General features: G+C 38.5%; 1 protein-coding gene across 1 annotated transcript in view; it reads left to right on the top strand.

Annotated features, from left to right (window-relative positions):
* SATB2 (SATB homeobox 2) overlaps positions 1-21,222 on the top strand; it is a 97,946-nt gene that overhangs the window by 62,556 nt on the left and 14,168 nt on the right. Inside the window, exon 10 of the mRNA XM_053472264.1 lies at positions 11,682-11,879. Within this exon, the coding sequence (XP_053328239.1) occupies positions 11,682-11,879 (198 nt within the window). The remainder of the gene's footprint in view (positions 1-11,681; positions 11,880-21,222) is intronic.

The following is a 21,222-nucleotide window of genomic DNA, read 5'->3' as shown; positions in this document are numbered from 1 at the left end:
CCCTCTGCTTAAATCAGGGTCTGCAGTGTGCCATACAGATTTTTGTTTTGTTTTTAGAAAATTTCCCCTCTGCATTATGACATACTTAGATTCATTGTACATAGGCTACACGGATGACACTCTATAAGGTAATACAGAAAATATTTTATTGTATCCAAAGACATAAAAATAAATCTCCAACAACCAATTAGTCCAATGTATTATAGGCCTACGATTAAATGTGTTGCACAAGAAACATGCCAATGATGACTAACTTTATTATTTTGTAAATTGTTATTCAAATAAACTGTTTGCAAGAGATTGGCCATCTCATCCCTTTGAGATGTCCCTTACTTTTTGTCCATGTATAAATCAAGAAATTGTGAAATGTAGGTGTTTCATTGAAATATAGAGACACTTATTTCAGTTGGTATGAGTTGGTATTATAAAGACAACATTTATAGGTTATACTTTCCCACCGACAATTACTAAGTACAGATTATGATTTCCTTAACCCCTTAAGGACCGGGATGTTTTTTCTTTTTGTACCCTTTGTGACCAAGGCTGTTTTAACACTTTTGTGGTGCTCTTGTGTAGCTATTTTCTTCTCTCTCCTTTAGTGTACCCACACAAGTTCTATATTCAAACATTTAAACATTTTTGTAGATCATATCTAATTTCCTATAATATATATATATAGCTGTCCATGAGTGGTGATATGGCTATTGCACCTTTTCCCGAGTTTTGTCTAAAGGCTGCTTTTTACAGCGGGCAATTACTTTCAAGGGATCCATGTATAAAGTGGATATAGAGGCAAAGGTGATAATTGTTAACCTTATTTGCATGCGCCTACCCAGAAACCCTTGTGTTCGTGGCAGCACCATGAGACTTCTGAGGGAAAAACAAGCCTTCTGGCTTGCCTGGTGTCTGTAGATGAGTGTTTAATAATACTACTACCCCTTAAAATAAATGGAAGGGTTTCTATCACCTTTTACCCATCATAACTTATGTATATCTATATATATAGACAAAGGAATACACACACACAGTATCTCACAAAAGTGAGAGAGAGTGTTAGAGCACCAAATTTATCACACCTGTTCCCCATTCACACCTGAGACCTTGTAACACTAACAAGTCACATGACACCGGGGAGGGAAAATGGCTAATTGGGCCTAATTTAGACATTTCCACTTAGGGATGTACTCACTTTTGTTGCCAAGGTTTAGACATTAATGGCTGTGTGTTGAGTTATTTTGAGGGGACAGCAAAATTACACTGTTACTCAGGCTGTACACTCACTACTCTACATTGTAGCAGAGTGTCATTTCTTCAGTGTTGTCACATGAAAAGATATAATAAAATATTTACAAAAATGTGAGGGGTGTACTCACTTTTGTGAGATACACAAGAAAATGTAAGTGCCCCGTACGACTGCTCCTAGGAGTAATCTTACTCACCATATTGAAAGGCTATATGCCTTTTAAATATGGTGGTGCCCAGCAGCTAAGAAAAATTATCGCCTCCTAAGTTCGCCCAGTATTGCTCAATATAGAGGCATTCAGCAACATGGGCTCAGTTTGATTGCTCCTAGGAGTGGTTCAAAACCCCTAGAGGGTCTTTACCAACAGGTAATGCAGCCAACCATGCAGGTCAATGGAGCCCAGCTCACTAATTACTAAAATAAAAAAAATATGTATAAAAAAAATATTTAAATATAGTTAAAAAAATCAATAAATACAAATGTGATAACATTTAAAAAATACAAAAGACCCCGCGACATGTCACTATGTTATCATAAAGGGAATCATCCAGTTTAAAGAAAATATGTCCAAAAAATGTAAAAAATAAATAAAAAATTAATGTATAATTAAGTCCTAAAACTGGCGCTGTAACCTCCCAAAAAGTCTGGCATGGAAAGAGTTAAAATACAAGCATTGAAACTACCCTAGGGTGTCTAGTTTTCAAAAATATATGGTTTCATTGGGTAAATTGAATTGGCTGTGTTCTAAGATGTCCCAAATCGGGCATGGACACAGAATGACCAAATGTCAAAGTCCAACACTGAAAAATGCACACCTCCCAAATGTGGCCCATTAGCACCCAAACAACCAGGAAAGCCTATGTATTGGTGTTGTTTGGCAGTGATGTATACCAGAAGCTGTAAAATCATACCTAAATTAGAATTTGTATGAAAAACACACACACAAAAAAGTACTACTTCAAACCTTGACAAAGGCTGGTGGTAAAATTAGTGCATGAAATTGGTTAAAATACCTTGGGGTGTCTAGTTTTTATAAATGTATGGTTTAATTGGGTAAGTTGAATTGGCCGGGTTCAAAGATGTCCCAAATATGACATGGGCAGAATGACCACATGGGTTGTCTAGTTTTCAAAATTATACCATTTGGTTGGGTAAAATGAACTGACCGGCTTCAAAGATCTTCCGCATAGGACATGGGGGCAGAAATGCTACCTTCTTGAAATCATCATTCTAGCTGTTTGCATACACTGTCACTTTATGCAATCCCGCTGACTTACTTGCTCCGTGATTGGGCCAGGCCAAGTCAGACCAGCTCTTTTTTAAGAATTTTGGCCAGCCTGCCCCTGCACAGAACACTAATCTTTAAGTAATATGGTCTACATTTCCGCAGGACCATAACTTCCACGGGATATTTAATGTTCTAGTTGATGTCAAAATGGGAGAACTGTCTCTCCATGAGAATTCTGTGATGATGTGAAACTTATACCTGATTGGTCATGGCATATGCTACCATAAGTAAAGACTCTGCCTGTTTTAAATTTTCACAGATATTTCCAAGGCTTTGTAATAAGGAAACGTTTCACAGACGTTACCAAAAAGACCTAACATCCCATAAGGGACATATAAGTCATCCAGACTTTTCATGGATTTTGCAGTTAATGACCAAAATTCTGGGTGAGGTTACCACCATTGTGCAAGTTTAATAAGAGAAAATAAAACTCACTTAAAGGAATCTTCTAAATAAGGTATTGAACACACGGATGCTGTTTATGGGGCTTAAGATGAATTATGTTGGTGGTATCAGAGCCAAGTGGTTTGATAATGAGAGCCAGACAACAAAGATACATTTATGCAGCCAGCCAAGCTGGAGACTTTGTGTGAATTTATATTTTTACTTGCGTGCGCTATGTATAATATATATATATATATATATATATATATATATATATATATAGAAGTCAGAGCACATCTAATTATCTTGCCATGGTGCCCTGGACTGGTAACGTACCACGGATACAGAAATAAGTGGCAAATAAACTGCCATTCTACGGTCTTTGAGAAAATAGAGTTAATACTTAATGTGTTCAGTATTAGTGCCACTGCCTAAATCTCTCCCTATCACTTGTGGTCTCACTGTGTAGATATAATATCGCATTCGTGAGAAAGAATACACTTGTAAATAAATAATTCAGCTACTAGTTCTCCAAAAATCCAGTTTATAAAGAACTAAACGTCACCAGTTATGCCACTTATTTTGTTGCCTTGCCCAAACGTAGGCAAATGCCTACTACTTTACACCTAGCTATGAACATAGCCATGGGATGGAATTGAATGAGCTTGAGCATTCCACCTACATACAGCATATAGCTATCACTAGTAAGGGATAAGACCCATGCAGGTACACAAATCATTATAGGATTAACAATATATCTTTATATAGAATATAGTTTTCCCTTTCTAAATATTTCAATTTGCCTGTGAAAATACATTACCGCCTCATTGTTAATGAAAGGGTTAAAGTGCTTTTCTTCATTAGTACTGCAACAGTGGCAAATATGGCTTATTCAGACTGTTTTGTTTGATTGATAAACCAATATATTAAAAGCACAGCATGTTAGGGTTGTTCATACACAGTCCCCTTAAGTATCCTGCCTTTCCATGAAATGCATTGTAGCGAAAACCACTAGAATCCTTCTTAAACTGCTAAATGAGTACATACAGAAACCCCCCTATGTACCACATGGCAAAAAATAATGAGGGTTGGAACTGTTAAATGACTGAAGCTGCTAAATACATAATGCTACTTGGCAAAACTACTGTGCATTTAACGGTTTTCCACTCTGTAATAAATGACATATGTGGAAAACGTGCAGTAAATGTAAAAAAGGCACAATTGGATTTGCAAACGTGCCCTTTCTCTCTCTCTCTCTCTCTCTCTCTCTCTCTTTCTCTCTTTTTTTCTTCCTCCTCGTGTAAATATCAAAGTTGAGCAGGCTATAACGGATGGTTTTATGAGAGGCTTTAGCAAGAGCTGTGTGTCCCGCATGTAATAGATCTAACAATACCAGTGTCAAGCATAAGGCTGTCAGCTAGGACTTCTGGCGAAGGCTATAGCCCTCTGCATGGTTAATAGTTTGGCAAATTCTCACTGAACATGACTTTGGAAGGATCCAACAAGCTGGTCCATTCTTATACCTGCTTAAAAACTTCACTTACTCTAGGTCATTGTTTATATTCAGGTAACTTTATGTATGTATGGTTCATTGTTTTCATTAACTCAGTATATTGACATAACAACTTCCCTCTCTTTTAATTAGGTATATTGGTTATTAAAAGTGCGATTTGCCTATGTGGATCAAAAGGCATTGTTCAAACTGACTATTCTGAGTAAAGTTGTAGAATACAAATTTTGATAGCAAGCTATGGAAGACCTTTTTTAACTCGCATATTATGTATATTGTTTAATAGTATCACGCTTTTTTTCTACCTCCCCTTATAACATGATTTACCACAGAGCAACCAAAGTACTTAATAAATCGGGATTTTAGACTACAAACCATACTGTACCAGGGAGATGAAATAATTTCTGTCAACTGTCTATAATGCTGGATAGCATTACTGCCATATATCATCAATTCTTGGTTTGGTCCCATGACGTCTTCACATATTTTGGACCATTACACCAACAGGGACTTCTATGACATCACATTCTAAATAGACAGACATTAATATGTAGTTGGACCCCCTTTGCAGCTATAACAGTTTCCACATTGTCTAAAATGTCTTGGTATGCTGAAGGGAACATACCAAAACATTTGGACAGTGCTATGCTTCCAATTTTGTGGGAGCAGTTTGAGAAAGAAACTATTCTGGCATGAATGTGCCTCAGTGCACAACGCAAGGTCAATAAAGACATGGTTGGAAGAGTTTGGTGTCTTGACGGCCAGCACAGACCCCTGACCTCAACCCCATCGAACAGCTTTGAGATGAACTCGAACGGAGATTGCAAGCCAGACCTTCTCGATCAACATCAGTGTCCAACCCCCCAAGTACTCTTCTGGACGAGTGGGCAAAATTCCCAGCGAAACACTCCAACACTTTGTGGAAAGCATTGTGGTAGCATAATCACATATTCTGCCTGGGAAAATGGTGTGACCCTTTAATGTTGTTACAGATAGCTTCTGTTTGACTCATTTTGCTAAGGCTATTTATCTGCAAATACCACATATTGTATGAATAAGTCCCCTATGAACCCATATAACTCAGCTTACCAGAAGCAAAAATATAAAATTATGATTACAGTAGGAAGAATGCCGATAAATGCTAAATGACCAAAAGTATGTGGATAACCCCCTTATTATTTAGTTTAGTTATTTTAGCCACACCCATTGCTAAGTTAAAAATCCCCACAAGTCAGTTTATGAAATGTCTGCCCTACGAGATCTGTTCTGGTCCACTGTAATTGCTATTATTCTGAACTGGAATTACCTAGGAGTAACTACGTTGTGGTGGATAATGCTCATAGAGCAGGGAAGCTAAAGCACAAAGTGTGTAAAAATTGCCTGTCTGCTGTAGCATCACTCACTAACAGTTTTCCAAACTGCCTCTGGAAGCAACATCAGCGCAAGCACTGACCGTCAAAAGCATCATGAAATGGGTTTCCATTGTATCAGGCAGCTGCACACAAGCTGAAGATCACTATGTGCAATGCCAAGATAGAGTGGTGTAAAGCACACCTCTACTGGACAAGTGCTCTGGAGTGATGAATCAACCTTCACTTTCTGGAAGTACTGTTTTCTGAACAGTAATGTTAAGGCTACATCATGCAAAGACATTTTAGACAATTGCATGCTTCCAACGTTGTAGAACTGGTGTGGGGATGGCCCTTTCCTGTTCCAGCATGACTGTGTCACTGTGAACAAAGCAAGGTCCGTAAGGATATAGTTTGAAGAGTTTGGTGTGAAGGAACAAGAGTGACCTGACCATAACCCCATTGAACGCCATAGGGATGAATTGGAACGCCAATCGCGACCCATGTCTTCTTGTCCAACATCAGTGAAAGGGCCTCACATACACTGTTTTGGCTGAATTGGCACAAATTCCCACAGACACACAAATTCCCACGGACCCAGAAGTGGAGGCTGTTAGAAGGTGGAGTCAGCTTCATATTATTGTCCAAGTGTCCACATTCTTTTGGTTATATAGTGTAGGTCATTGGATTAATTAGCTGGTAAATTCTTCTTCTTCTTATTATTATTATTATTATTATTATTATTATTATTATCATATATCCATGCTACAAACAATTTCATTCCGTGAGGACTGTTATCTTGTCAGGTGTGGAAAGTCAGAATAATATTCTTTGACCTTGATCTCTAAATACTTTATTCCTAAAAGGTGAATGTACTACAGCCTTCAGACAAAGCTCAGGAAAGAGGTGCAGTAGCCAGACCACCACTCATGGACAGCTGTTTTTTCTTTAATGGAACTCGTCAGCATGAGGTTGTGATACTGGTTTAATACTTTAGTCTTTAACTTGACATATTTAATGTTTCTTTCACTAGCTAGGGTCTATGCAATATAATACAAGGTGATTATGGGTTTCTGCATAGCTCTCAAACTACTGATACTGCTACTGAGACCTATGATACTTAGGCAGGTGAAACCATTGTAGTATATGAAGGTAATGTGTACGTTAAGAAGGTACTGATGTTGATGATCACTTGAGCTTTTCCAAGTCACAGGGATATTAAGTTATTGGGTCCAAGTTCTGATGTAAGAGGACTACTGTAAAGAATCAGATGTGTGTAAATGTGTCATTTTGATTCTCTCATTTTAAGGAGAAATTGCAGCTGTATTTCACGATTGAGAATCTGTGAACAGTTATTCTCCCAGAACTGCACTGGGCACCATAAACACTGAGTTTGGTGGCCTTCATTATACATACTTACTATGCATGTAAATCTGTGCCAGATTTGTGTAATAAATATATTCTAATTCTGAGAGCATTACAGGTATTTTGTTTAAAGCATTGTCTTTTTAAATATATTATTTTTGGATCTCAAGCAATTCAAGCAATTTAGTTTGTGTGCTTTTCACCTAGAGATTTAGCTTCACATTAATGTTACTGGATGTCTGTGTCTGTTTTGTAATGTGAATCTCACTACCCATCTGTATGGCAGATATATAACTCCCAATTACTGTGCAAATGATTGCTAATATTAGCTCATAATATTTCTGTTGTGCATGTTGGTTATTATTTATAAAAGTCACAAAACCAGCTGATACATTCGTAAGCTAATTATTTTGGCAGCTGTGTACACACTGAGCATTGTGATTGAAGCTGTTGCATATTTTTGTGCTGTAGTGGGTTCATTAGAATATTAGTGGTAGAGGTGACTTTACAAAACCCAGCAAAACAAATCAAACTCATTCTTGGTAAAATACAAAAGCTTATTCTCCCAGAATTACATTGCAGTCTGTGCAAATGACATTGACATGGGCTAAAAGTACGCATACAACCACTTATTACATATAACCACTTACTACTTATTAGCCTTCCACAAGGCTTGTGTCAGATCAGTGCCCCATAAATTAATTGATCTTATTACCAATGAAACCATCCACTATGTTTCTTGTATGTAATTACCATATTGAAGATTCAAAGTCTTAAACCTTCACTGCCAGGAAGCTCCATGTACATGTACCTAATTATATAACAACACTTTAACATTGAGATTCTTAATTTCCACTATGTCTTGTGATAAGCAATGATAATATGTTTGTGATTTGGGCATACCATTCTGTGTGTTGTGGTTTGGTATATCACTCTACTTGTTCCACTTTGTCCTGTGAAGGTTTGGTCCTTGTTGGCTCCTTCTTTGCACCAGTCAAAATTGTGTACTGGTTTGGTGTGTGATATTTTTTTCCTTGGTTTGGTTTGCTAATCAGTATTCTGTCTGTGTCGTAGACATTTATTTCATGTATTTTTGTGAAATGGACCTGTTTCTGTTAGGGATCCTTAAATATGTGATTCTACTAAAGAATGGAGTTATATCCCAACATATGTACCCAAAAGTTTTATACCCCAAAATTTCTACAAAAAAGAAGCAATATCTAGTTATTTAACCGTTACTTTACAGAGCAGTGCTGTTTCACTGATTCCTACTTCCAGGTCTGTGCAAAAGTGGCCTTTCTCTTGTAAAAACAAGGCAGTCTTGTGTTACAGATTACCCAATAAATCCCTAGTGCCTTCACAGTTCAGTGCCTACAGCTGCTACAGATGGGCTGGAGCCCTCTCTTTTTGCTCTGTGCTTTGCAGCCAGCATGCGTAAGAGAAAAAGGAATGATCAGACTATTAACATCAAGGCTGCTAGGAAGACAAGCCACAATAAGAACAGCTGGTGTTTCTGCCTTAGCCAACACAGTGAAGATAATCAAATCTTGCCCCCCCCCTTATTTATTTTTTGTTTAGGGGTAGGATTGTAATAGAGTTACTAGGGGCATTAAAGTTGAAGTGTTAGTAGTCCAATCTGTATAACACAAACTCGCTTTGCTGCACTTAACAAATACATTTAGGTAAAGGTTAGATATGCAACATATTGAGTGTATGCAGTTGTATGTCAGGAACTAAGTTTATGTAGGGTTCCATGATTATTTTCAAAGACATTCCTATCGTTATAATAGATAATAAATTCTATTGAAATAGAATAAATTCTAGTGAAAAAGCCATTGTATAACATTAAAATTTTATACAGTTCTACCAATTTATGCAGTGCCATATTCAGGGCTGGTGCAAGGATTTTTGCCACCCTAGGCAAAACATAATTTTGCTGCCCCCTGGCTCCACCCCGACAAGCCCCCCTCAACTGGCTGACTCGCTCCCACGCGTCCCCATAGTGATCGCGAGCCACGGCCTTGCTTCCTGAATGACCGCGGCCAGTGTCAAGCAGCTGCAGCCTGCACTGCCTGCACGGCTGCCTGCCTCCCATCAAGTGACCGGGGCCGGCGCCCTAGGCTCCGGCCCTGGCTTTATTCAATCACAAGATATGACAGATGTAAACATTAGGTAAAAGGGGGCGATGTCTATCAACTTACAATCAGTTCTATAGCAGTTTCTAACCTAAACTGCACAAGTCATTTTAATTTGTTTACCACATGATAGATAAAAGCTCACCTCAGTGTGTTATTTTCTTTTTCATTCTCTGTGGCTTTAGATATTATATAGCTTAGACATAAATGTGAAAGTGAGGTCAATGACTAGGGTAATAACAGAACATATGGTACATGTTCAGAATGGTAAAATGTTAGTTGCAAAGTGCTTTCTTCAACTAGTGTTCAAAAAGAACACGTTGGAAGGGAAATAAAACTGTTCTACACTATTTTTTAAACAACCGTATTGGCTCGGATATAGGCCGCCCCAGTATATAGGCAGCACCCTAAAAGTTTGGTGCTTTTTTAATGAAAAAGTTTTTTTCTTTAAAAAAGCACCAAAAAACATGCTGCCACTCTGTCTCCCCCCCCGAGATATGCTGCCACTGTCCTCCCCCCCGAGATATGCTGCCACTGTCCTCCCCCCCAAGATATGCTGCCACTGTCCTCCTCCCCCCCCCGAGATATGCTGCCACTGTCCCCCCCCCCGAGATATGCTGCCACTCTGCCCCCCAAGACACCCGGGAGTCTGCTCTGGTAAGTCTTGGGGGCAGAGGTAAAACGCATCGTGCGGACGGTCACCGGCTGCGGCGATGCGGGTAAACAACCTCCGCTGCCGGCACATCTGCACGATGTGCTTTAACAATCTCCCTTGCCGGGACTCCCCCCGTGGGAATTCGCGGCAAGGGAGATTGTTAAAGTACATCGTGCAGACGTGCCGGCAACTTAGACAACCTCTTGCTTAGACAACCTCCCGTGCCGGCAACCCCCCCCCCGTGGAAAGTGCTGGCAGGGGAGGCTGTCTGAGCGTATCGGAGAGTAGGATACAGGTCCCCTGCACCCCTGTATCCTAACCTCGCTGCCTGCCCGGCGCCCGGGACTGCATGTCCCGGGCGTCGGGCGCTAGACCCTGAATATAGGCCGCACCCCCACTTTAAAGACTTAAAGTGGGGGAAAAAAGTGCGGCCTATATTCGAGCCAATACAGTATTTATTGTAAGGAAGTGATTATGTTAATTAATAATTAATACTATCACATTTACTTCCACCAGCAATAATACACTGTTGTCTGTGGCTGTAGCTGCCTACTGCATACACCCCAAAACAATATCTGCTGAGAATTACATAAGTTATGAAGCTAACTATGAAGCATTTTGTAGCATGATTCATTCTCCTATAGCTATACATATAAAATCCATGTCAGTGTGGGTCGTCACACTGGGCAGGACATCTAGGATCAATCACGGTGCACTTTAAACCCTGTCAAAATCGGTGTTTCAATCACAACTGTTAACAGCATACAGGGCTCATGCTGTAGGATACCCATTCTTCAGCAAACGAGCTTTGAACAGGTATGTAATGTGAAGAGCTGAGAACACTCTGGGATTGGTCAGCAGTATTGCCACAAAGTGTACGTAAACGTAAAAGATTAGCGCATTCTCCAACGTGGGCATTGGTTTTGGGTAAGGGCCAGAAAATTTTATGACAGGACAAGAGATATAATATATCTTTATATCTTTAGCATGGATGTGTAAGTGTTTGGGGGGGCAAACAGGGCACAGGCAGGGTGGTGGCAAAGATGGAACAGGCAATGTGTTTGGTGGCAAAGATGACGCAATCTGGGGGCACTGCCAATATGCTTGGTTGCAAAGTGAGGACAGGCAGGCTGTTTGGTGGCAAAGATGATGCAGACAATTTGTTTTGGGGCACTAGCAAGCTGTTTGGGGACACTGATAAGGTATTTGGGGGCACTGGCAAGCTGTTTGGTTGCAAAGATGGTACAGGCAGGCTGTTGGCAAGATTACAGAGGCAGGCTATTTTAGGTACTGACAAGCCGTTTGGTAACAAAGATGGCACAGGCATGCTCTTTTCAAACACTGAAAACCTGTTTGGTGGCAAAGATGGAAATTACATGGTTGTTTGGGATCAAGAATGGCACAGACAGGCTGTTTTGGGGCAAAAGTGGCAATTACAAATGTCGACTACTTGCCACTGATTGGCTGTTTGAAGCTCATGCACATGGAGATCTGAACAGACTGACTGGAGGTGAAGATATCACATGTACTGAGATGTGTTTAGTCATCTCCCGCACAGCATTTAGCTAGGGGACGAGAAAAGATTTTGCAGAATCACCTAATGCATTTGCAAAATGCAAACCATGTAAATTAAAATGCATATGGTGGCTGGAGTGTCTCTTTAATGTAAAGCTATTACCAGTAATTTCATCATTAACCTCTGTGACATCTATTCCATTGTTGAAATTATATCACTTCCTCTTTCTTCTGCAGGGATGGCTCTGTGAACTTCTTCGCTGGAAGGAAAACCCCAGTCCTGAAAACCGTACACTGTGGGATAACCTGTGCACCATTCGACGCTTCCTGGGGCTCCCCCAGCAAGAGCGAGATGCTGTTTATGAAGAAGAATCGCGTCATCACCACAGTGAGCGGCTTCAGCATGTGGTGCAGCTCACCCCAGAGCCAGTGCAGGTAAGGTGCTAAATGAGTACAGGCATTAGCCAGAAGGAAGTATTTTCATAGCCGAGAAACTGAACTTCAGATCTCCATAAAAAATGATGGATTACCAAATAAGCATATTTAATTCCCTGAAGGAAGTGACACCACTGATAAGTAGCTGAACATTAGATATCTGTTTTTGTTATTTTTTCACAACTCCCAACTGTGGTGACTATTGGCCTTGCAGCCTTATAACATATTGTGTTATTTCCAGTCCATTTTGTCAAAAACCTTGTATGACTTGTTTAAAAAGTTGATTCTAGGTCCATGTATTATGTAAAATAATAAATGAACGTTTTTTTCTATCTTAATTAACACTTTCAGTTTCAAATGTGATCCACGTCATTTTAAGTCAGGGAAAACGTCATGTTATAAAACATCATGTTATATCAGTGTCACTCCCTAAAAGTGGCAAAAAGTAACATTCATATTGCGGTAATAGTCAAGAGGTACTGTATCCAGCATATTTATATTCTGTCGGCTAACAATTTTCCTGAAGTGTGTGCATTATGATAAAAAATAATTAAGAACTGGGTAATTAAGGAAAATAGGAGTTATTTGTATGTTCCATGGCATCCCTGGAAATGTGTAAATGTCAAAATAATCTTTACAAAATATATTGTTTTAGGACTTTTATGTTCTTGTCTATATGCAAGTCTATATGCAAGTCACAGTTACTGTGCTTTCCAAGCTGCAATTATTCAGCTCAGAAAGAGTTAATTCGCTACAATTTTGAAAGTGTTTATCAGAATGTAATACTAGCCCAGGAACTTATACTTATTTGAGAGATAACTCATACACTGCACCTTAGAGATCTTCTCTCCAATTGCTTCTGAGGCCTTGTCTGGCCTCCTGTCTCATAAACTTTACATTGGGGACCTCCTGCCAGTCTTCCCTCTGTAGTTTAAATACTGCCCCTGGCTTACACTAGAAGAGATCTTATTGCTTGTGTAGATGTGTTTCTGATAAAGCGCACAAAAGAAACATATAATAACTGAGATAGCATTAATATATAGCAATAAGAGGGATTTACCCAGCTCAATGCATAAATATCGTATGCAGTAGTATTCTGTTCTATTACGAAATCAAGTAAACGCTCCCTACCTTGAATTAACTAGCGTATTTGCTCAATGACATATACATGTTTAGCCCTCTCTTCCCTACTTTATTCCTCCCCTTTCCTTTAACCTTAAGCTCCATCCAGCATGACCTACAATTCCCACACTGACAAGACAATCATATGAATATCTAGGACAACATTGGACCATACATTTTTCCTCAGTTCTTTGTGTTAAGAGATGCACTAATCACATGAATTATACAGTTCTTGATAGTATGTTAGACCTGGTACAATGAGCAAAATGAATGGGATGTTATCATACCAGGATACATGTTATACAGAAAGGATAGAGAAGACAGAAAAGAACAGGAAGAAGAGATGCACCAAAATGAAAATTCTGGACCGAAACCAAAAATTCAGCATTCACTTGTCCGAAACTGAAAATGACCCCCCAGGCATACCCAGATTCCATCGTGTGCTGGCTGCCTGGGCATGATAGGAGTGTGATTGCTGTTAACAATTATATATATATATATATATATTAATATTGTTATTGAATGTTTCTGTTCAATTTTGGTGTGTTACTTACTTTTAATAAAAGTGTCGTTAACACACCAAAACTGGACAAAAAAAGCAATAACAATGTTATAATATATATATATATATATATATATATATATATACAGTATCTCACAAAAGTGAGTACACCCCTCACATTTTGTAAATATTTTATTATATATTTTCATGTGACAACATTGAAGAAATGACACTCTGCTACAATGTAGTGAGTGTACAGCCTGTATTAAAGTGTAAATTTGCTTTCCCCTCAAAATAACTCAACACACAGCCATTAATGTCTAAACCTTGGCAACGAAAGTGAGTACACACCTAAGCAGAAATGTCCAAATTGGGCCCAAAGTGTCAATATTAACTGTAGCTCCCCAGCGCCGGCAGCACTCATGCAGGCCCAGACCATGACACTCCCACCACCATGCTTGACTGTAGGCAAGACACACTTGTCTTTGTACTCCTCACCTGCTTTCCTCCACACGCTTGATACCATCTGAACCAAATTAGTTTATCTTGCTCTCATTGGACCACAGGACATGGTTCCAGTAATCCATGTCCTTAGTCTGCTTGTCTTCCGCAAACTGTTGTGCATCATCTTTAGAAGAGGCTTCCTTCCGGGATGACAGCCATGCAGACCAATTTGATGCAGTGTGCGGTGTATTGTCTGAGCACTGACAGGCTGACCCCCAACCCCTCCAACCAGCACTCATATATCCGAAAGACAACCTCTGGATATGACGCTGAACACATGCACTAAACTTCTTTGGTTGACCATGGCGATTCTGAGTGGAACCTGTCCTGTGAAACCACTGTATGGTCTTGCCCACCATGCTGCAGCTCAGTTTCAGGGTCTTGGCAATCTTCTTATAGCCTAGGCCATCTGTTGCCATGAGGTGCCATGCTGAACTTCCAGTGACCAGCATGAGAGAGTGCGAGAGCGATAACACCAAATTTAACACACCTGCTCCCCATTCACACCTGAAACCTTGTAACACTAACGAGCCACATGACACCAGGGAGGGAAAATGGCTAATTGGGGCCAATTCGGACATTTCCACTTAGGGGTGTACTCACTTTTGTTGCTAAGGTTTAGACATTAATGGCTGTGTGTTGAGTTATTTTGAGGGGACAACAAATTTACACTGTTATCCAGGCTGTACACTCACTACTAATTGTAGCAGAGTGTAATTTCTTCAGTGTTGTCACATGAAAAGATATATAATAAAATATTTACAAAAATGTGAGGGGTGTACTCAATTTTGTGAGATACTGTGTGTATATATATATATATATATATATATATATATATATATATATATATATAACTGTTAACAGCAATCACACTCCTATCATGCCCAGGCAGCCAGTACATGCTGGAATCTGAGCAAGGAGTGTGATTACAGCCTCCCTATGCCATGCTATTCCCCCCACTTATACATCCATGCTATCACACACTCATTCATATACTCATTCATTCACAGACACTCATTCATTCCCTCAGTCACAGATACTAATCATTCACAGATACTCATTAATTCCCTCAATCACGCATACTTGTTCATACACCTTCCCTCACCCCCTTACCTGAACTGCAGATCTCTCGCAGACTTCCCCCGGGGCCCTGCTGCTCTCCTCTGTGGTGCATGCACTCTGTGCGAACAACGGAGCAGGGTCATGTGTCGTAATGTGCATTCACGTGACTCCGCTGGGCCCCTGCGGATGATTAGATTTGGTCGTTTTTTTTTATTTCTGCATTTTGCCGATAATGCCCTTTTTGGCAGATATATTTTGGCCACCAGTATAGCTTAAAGGTTAAACTGATAAAACACAATGGTGAACATACATACATGAAAAGAACTGAAAGCCTGCTGTGGTATTACTTGTAGAAACAAAATGGTTAAGAAACGGTTAACAAATCTGAATACATGAAGCATAGTGATATTTGTGTATTGCCTGCCACATGAGTATTTACCTTGACATGCAAAGGGATACATAATAGTGTTGCAAGCCTAGATTTCTGAAACACCTGCTGAACAAGTGCCAAAGCTGACTGACAATGAGTTTACCACATGGGCGCAGGCAGCAGGACATGTGTTTGTACACATTTACTGTTAGCCAAAGATGGATGCATCGGGACAGATTTTGCAAAATCCCCTTATACATTTGTAACGGCACCAAACAGAAATTTAAAGGGGACACTCTTCTATCATATGCATTAACGAGCATATCATATCTGCAGTCTTAACTGTTATGGCTCATTTTCCTGTTAAGAAAATTAGTGTGCCACCTTACATGGTGGGAAAATGTCTCTGTTTAAAGGAAAGTCACAAATCCATGCAAACAATGATTACTGTGAAAATAAAAGCTGGGCATTGCTGTCGTTTAAATTTCTGAGAATGTGAAAAGTGTAAATGATTGGTAAATGTTAGCAAAACCAGATCAGAATTGTCAGTAAATCCATCCATGGAAAGTTTGTTTTTCCTTGATAGATCAACATATGGAAACTGTTAACAACTGTATATGTAAGTAAGATAAAGGTTTATATTACACACAAATCAGTTTTTATTTTTATTTTGTAGCAGATAGAAAAATAGTTGGTTCAACTAGAGATTAGGTCTTACTTTAGGTATAGCTGTCTTCTGCATAACAGTTCGGATGAAGGTTCAAAAACAGCAATATATTGTGTTGTTATGAGTGAATATTCTCTTATTTTTTTTCTATGGCATGCAACTAATTAATATTTTACCTTCCTTACATGCATCAATGGTGCTTAGAGGGTTAAACTGTTCTAATAACAGGAATTTTTGAAATGCGTTATACCCTCATTATGCAGGCCAAATTCAAAGATTATTAGAATCAGTCTTCCAAGCCTCAATTCTTTTCAGGATTTTAGTATTTCTTTCATTAACACGTAGAGAAACCCATATATATATATATATATATATATATATATATATATATATATATATATATATATATATATATATTACAGTTGTGTGAAAAAGAAAGTGCCCTCCCTTTAAATTCTGTGGTTTTGCATATCCGGACATAATAACGTATGTTTATTAGCAGGTCTAGATACAGCCTTAGATGAACAACAAAATATGTCATGATTTATTCAACAAAAATGAAGCTAAATGCATAAGCCATGTGTGAACAACTGAGTACACTCTTACTTCTTCCATAGGACTTAAGATGCTACGTAGCAGACAGGTGCTGCTAATCAAATCCCCTTGATCAATTGATCACCAGCAAGTGTGACCCCCTTTATAAAACCCAAAGGTTTAGCAGTTTCAGATGTGTGTTAACACAATGCCAAGCAGGAAAGACATCAGCAATGATGTTAGAGAAGCAATTGCTGCTGCCCATTAATATGGAAATGGTTATAAGGCTCAACAATTTAAAATCCATCATTGTACAGTGACAAAGATTTTTCAAAAGTCGAAGCCATTTAAGAAAGTTGCCAATCTTCCCAAGAGTGGCCAACCCATCAAATTCACCCAAAGGTCAGACCATGCAATGCTCAGAGAAATTTCAAAAAGCCCAAGAGTTACATCTCAGTTAGCATGTTAAATGTTAAAGTTCATGCCAGTACAATTAGAAAAACACTGAAAAAGGCAGCAAGGCTTAGGTTTGCAATGTTGCATCTGAACAAACCACAAGACTTCTCTACTCCAATGTGGAGATGTTTGGGGCCATAATGCACAGCGCCACAAATTTGCAATAAAACAAACACAGCATTTCAGCACAAACAACTCATACCAACTGTTAAGCACAGTGGTGGAGGGGTTATGATTTGAGCTTGTTTTGCAACCACAGGACCTGGGATCCTTGCAGTCATTGAGTCGACCATGGACCATAGTATTCTAGAGTCAAATGTGAGGCCATGTGCCCGACAGCAGAAGCTTAGCCAAAATTAGGTCATGCAACAGGACAAAGATCCCAAGCACACCAGCAAATTTACAACAGAATGCCTGAAAAAGAAAAGAATCAAGCTGTTGCAATGGCCTAGTCAAAGTCCAGACCTCAACCCGATTGAAATGCTGTGGCAAGACCTTAAGATAGCTGCGCTTAAACAAATTCCTGCAAACCTCAAAGAACTGAAGCAACATTGTAAAGAAGAGCGCGCCCAAATTCCTGAACAATAATGTGAGAGACTGATAAAGTCATAAAGAAAAAGATTACTTCAAGTTATTGCTGCTAAAGATGGTTCTACAAGCTATTGAATCATAAGGTGTACTTAGTTTTTCACACAATGTTTCTTCATTTTGGCTTTATTTTTCTTTAATAAATCATGACGCAGTGTAATATGTTGTTGTTCATCTGATGTTGTTTTTACTTTTTTTAGACCTCCTAAGGAACAGAGGATTGTTGTTAAGTCCCGATATGCAAAACCATAGATTTCAAAAAGGGGGGACTATCCTTTTCACACATTTGTATTAAAATATCACTTTTATTTTACTGAGAGGATGGGAGATAAGTGGAACAGTACCCAGCAGAAATGGTAGCGGCTAATACAGGGAGGGAATGTGGATAGGCATAGCACTATCCTGAATCTAAGAGACCAATGGCTGATTAAAATTTTAATATTTACATCAGGAAATGTGGGCAGATTAGATGGGATGAATGATTCTTATCTGCTGTCAATTTTTATATTTATGTCAAACATATTGACAGTTTGGTAAGATAAGTTATTAACACAGTATGTTAGTGTTATGCTCCCAAATGGGTACATTGAAACATGAATCATTACTAACCTATCTGCTGAAGTTGCATATGTACATTATTTCACATATTCAAAATTAGATTTGGTTGGTTGTGAAATTTACACCAATAATCCATAGTCTGGCAGAATAATGTAGCATAGTTTGTTAGACTTACAAGTGGTCTTATGTGGTAGTTTATATGGTAGGTTAACTCACTGCTTTGTTTGACAGTTAAACATAGTAAATAACCGCTAATCCAAATGTTATCACAAATCAGTATGATAGTAAATAAGGGGAAAAGCTGCTACAATTATGCACATTTTAAAAATTATACCCTCAAATTTTATTCTATGTGTCTCATAAAATGTAATAGTAAAATATTACATTTAGGCAGGAAAAAGTCTGTATGATTACAAAAAAAAACAACTCAAATAATTATCTGATGGTGTTCAAAATCCATGTCTAAGCACATGCCTTTTTTAAAACTTTAGATATTAAGTGAGTTTCTTATATGTGATACAATGTACAGCAGGTGCAATGTACATTTTTGTGACAGCTATCAGTACAGAAGAGTATAGAACAAGTGTATCAAAGAGTATCATTATAATCGACATTCATTACATCTTTTAATACAAATATTACCTTTTGTCTCAAGCTTTACACTTAAGGCATGGGTTAACAAATTTAGTCTGGATCTAGGAGCCAGGAAAAAAATGTAGGAGCCAGTTTTTCCCTCAATCATGTTTTTATTTTCATTTATTTTTACCATGAACTGCTATATGTGGGGAACAAACAGTGATTTATTTATAAAACAAATATTATGTCTTTGCTGTAAAAATATAATATCCATCAGGAATTAACACCAATTTGTCATACATTTATATTCTAAACTCCTTGTACTGTTAAATATTGCATGTGTGATTACATTCATTCTAAATTAATAATGCCACATCAGGTATTCTCCCCTAAGTATATTGTTAAAAGTATTAATGAAAAAAGTAAGGATTAACCCCTCCAGTGCCTGGCATTTAAATAATGAACGAGTAGACATTTTCAAATATCAAGGTTTCGCAGCAAATTTCATCCCATAAAAATGACAGTAGCTTGAATAAAAATCTCCAAAATGAGCCACACATACGATAAGTACCAGAAAGTAACCTCAGATCACACAGAAATGAGTCTTCCATAGTGCTATGGTGCCAATAAAATCATATTTAATCAACACCGAGCGGGTTTAGCAACTGCCAGACTGAATCCCTTCAAAGTTAAATCTGATATGCCCTTGTGTAATCGCTGGGGTAGGGGCATTCCCGGGAACTCTCTGGGTTTGGCCCGGAGAACTCCAGGAGAATCACTACTTCTCTGGCCATCATCCGAATCCTCTGGGTTTTCCCCGATGTCAGCGGGAACACCCCCAATGTCAGCGGGACAGTCCACTGACATCATTGGGCAATCCTGTCTCGCAAGGGTATGGGTAGGAGTCTGGAGCAGGTTACATGCCTTGCAAGCAAGTCTGAGGAAGTAATGGGAGGGTTAGTGTATGCAACAATTTTCTCTGTGTCCCTGTTGCATCTGCTGATATGTTCCACTTCATGTTCTAAGTAAAGTTATACAATTTTGAGACCTGCTGGGGAGCCTGAAAGCTGGAAGAACACAGCCAGGCATACCTCCCAAGCTAGGTAGTTGTTTTAAGTCGCCATGGTGACCTGGCACTCGGGATTTGGTACGTTTACCATCTCTCAACATATTTACCTCTTAGCTCCCCTAGCTGTTTAGTGGCAATGTATACTAAACTACCAATACCTTTTTGCACATTTGTGGATGGGAACATGCATCAAAATGTCCCCATCTACAAATGAAATGGTGACAGCTTTCAGCAAGATTCAAATGTGTAGATTAAATATTTATTGTGGCTGTGGGGCTCAGAGTGGGTAGCTGAATCTGAGATACCAGCTTTCTCTAGAGAACCATCCTGTTATAAAGGCACAACAAAACTTGGTGGCAGTTTTGTTGTGCAGGTTCACTAACTTTATTTAGATATATATTCCTGTTTTCCTGTATGAATGTTTTTTTTCTGTAGTTTTATGATTCTATTCCTGAAACTGTAAATGCTTATTTATGATAAATACAGCTCTTGAGACCCCAATGTCTATGTGTTGCCATCAATGGTTAAGGTGTTTGTTCGTGTGTCACTTGATTACATTTGGTGTAAAATCTGAATCTTGTATTTATTTCCTTCATAATATAATTACAAAAACATGATTAGCATATTCACACTTAAAATATGGAAACAGGGACCCTCAACCCAGCGATTTTTGTTATGCCTCTAGCACTCTTGTGACATTTGCAAAGACACTACTGGTTAGCTATCAAAATTTATTATCTCAAAGAATAGTGCACATGGAACTCTATCTCAGGGTTTGTTTTGTCATTTGGTAACATGCTTAAACAAACAAGGAAAGCACTGAGTTGTGATTTATTAATTTGTAATATTTAATACACATCTATTGTCAAATGAAGTTATTGAAAGTAGTTTTGGTCCCTGTGAAACCTGACCTACGTTAATGTGTATATCATTTAATAGTTTTTGTAAATCTGAAACAAAGACCAATAGCAAAAGTCATACCAAATAAGCACATAGATATGCTATACAGAAGTGTGTTTGATGGGAGTCTTCTGTGTATAGTGATGTGAGTAGAGGACTTATAGGTTTCATTTATTGTATAATAAGCTCTCCTGATTTGTCTTTTTTGTCTCAGAAAACAATATTTAGGTATATTTTCTGTTGTGTTGGTATTAGAGTTAATAAAGACTCCAGAGCTATTCCCTGTGTTTAGCCTAATCAAGGGTCAATTACATACCATAAATATGTAATTTACAGAGTATTCAGTTTTACAGTGATCATACATATATTGGCAAATATATGCAATGCTGCAGAGATCTTAATACCAAAGATTAAGACTACATTCAGACTGTATGT

Source organism: Spea bombifrons, chromosome 7 (genome assembly GCF_027358695.1).
Source record: "Spea bombifrons isolate aSpeBom1 chromosome 7, aSpeBom1.2.pri, whole genome shotgun sequence".
NCBI lineage: Eukaryota > Metazoa > Chordata > Amphibia > Anura > Pelobatidae > Spea > Spea bombifrons.
Note: the sequence above shows the minus strand (reverse complement) of the source record. Positions and strands in the feature narration are given on the sequence as shown.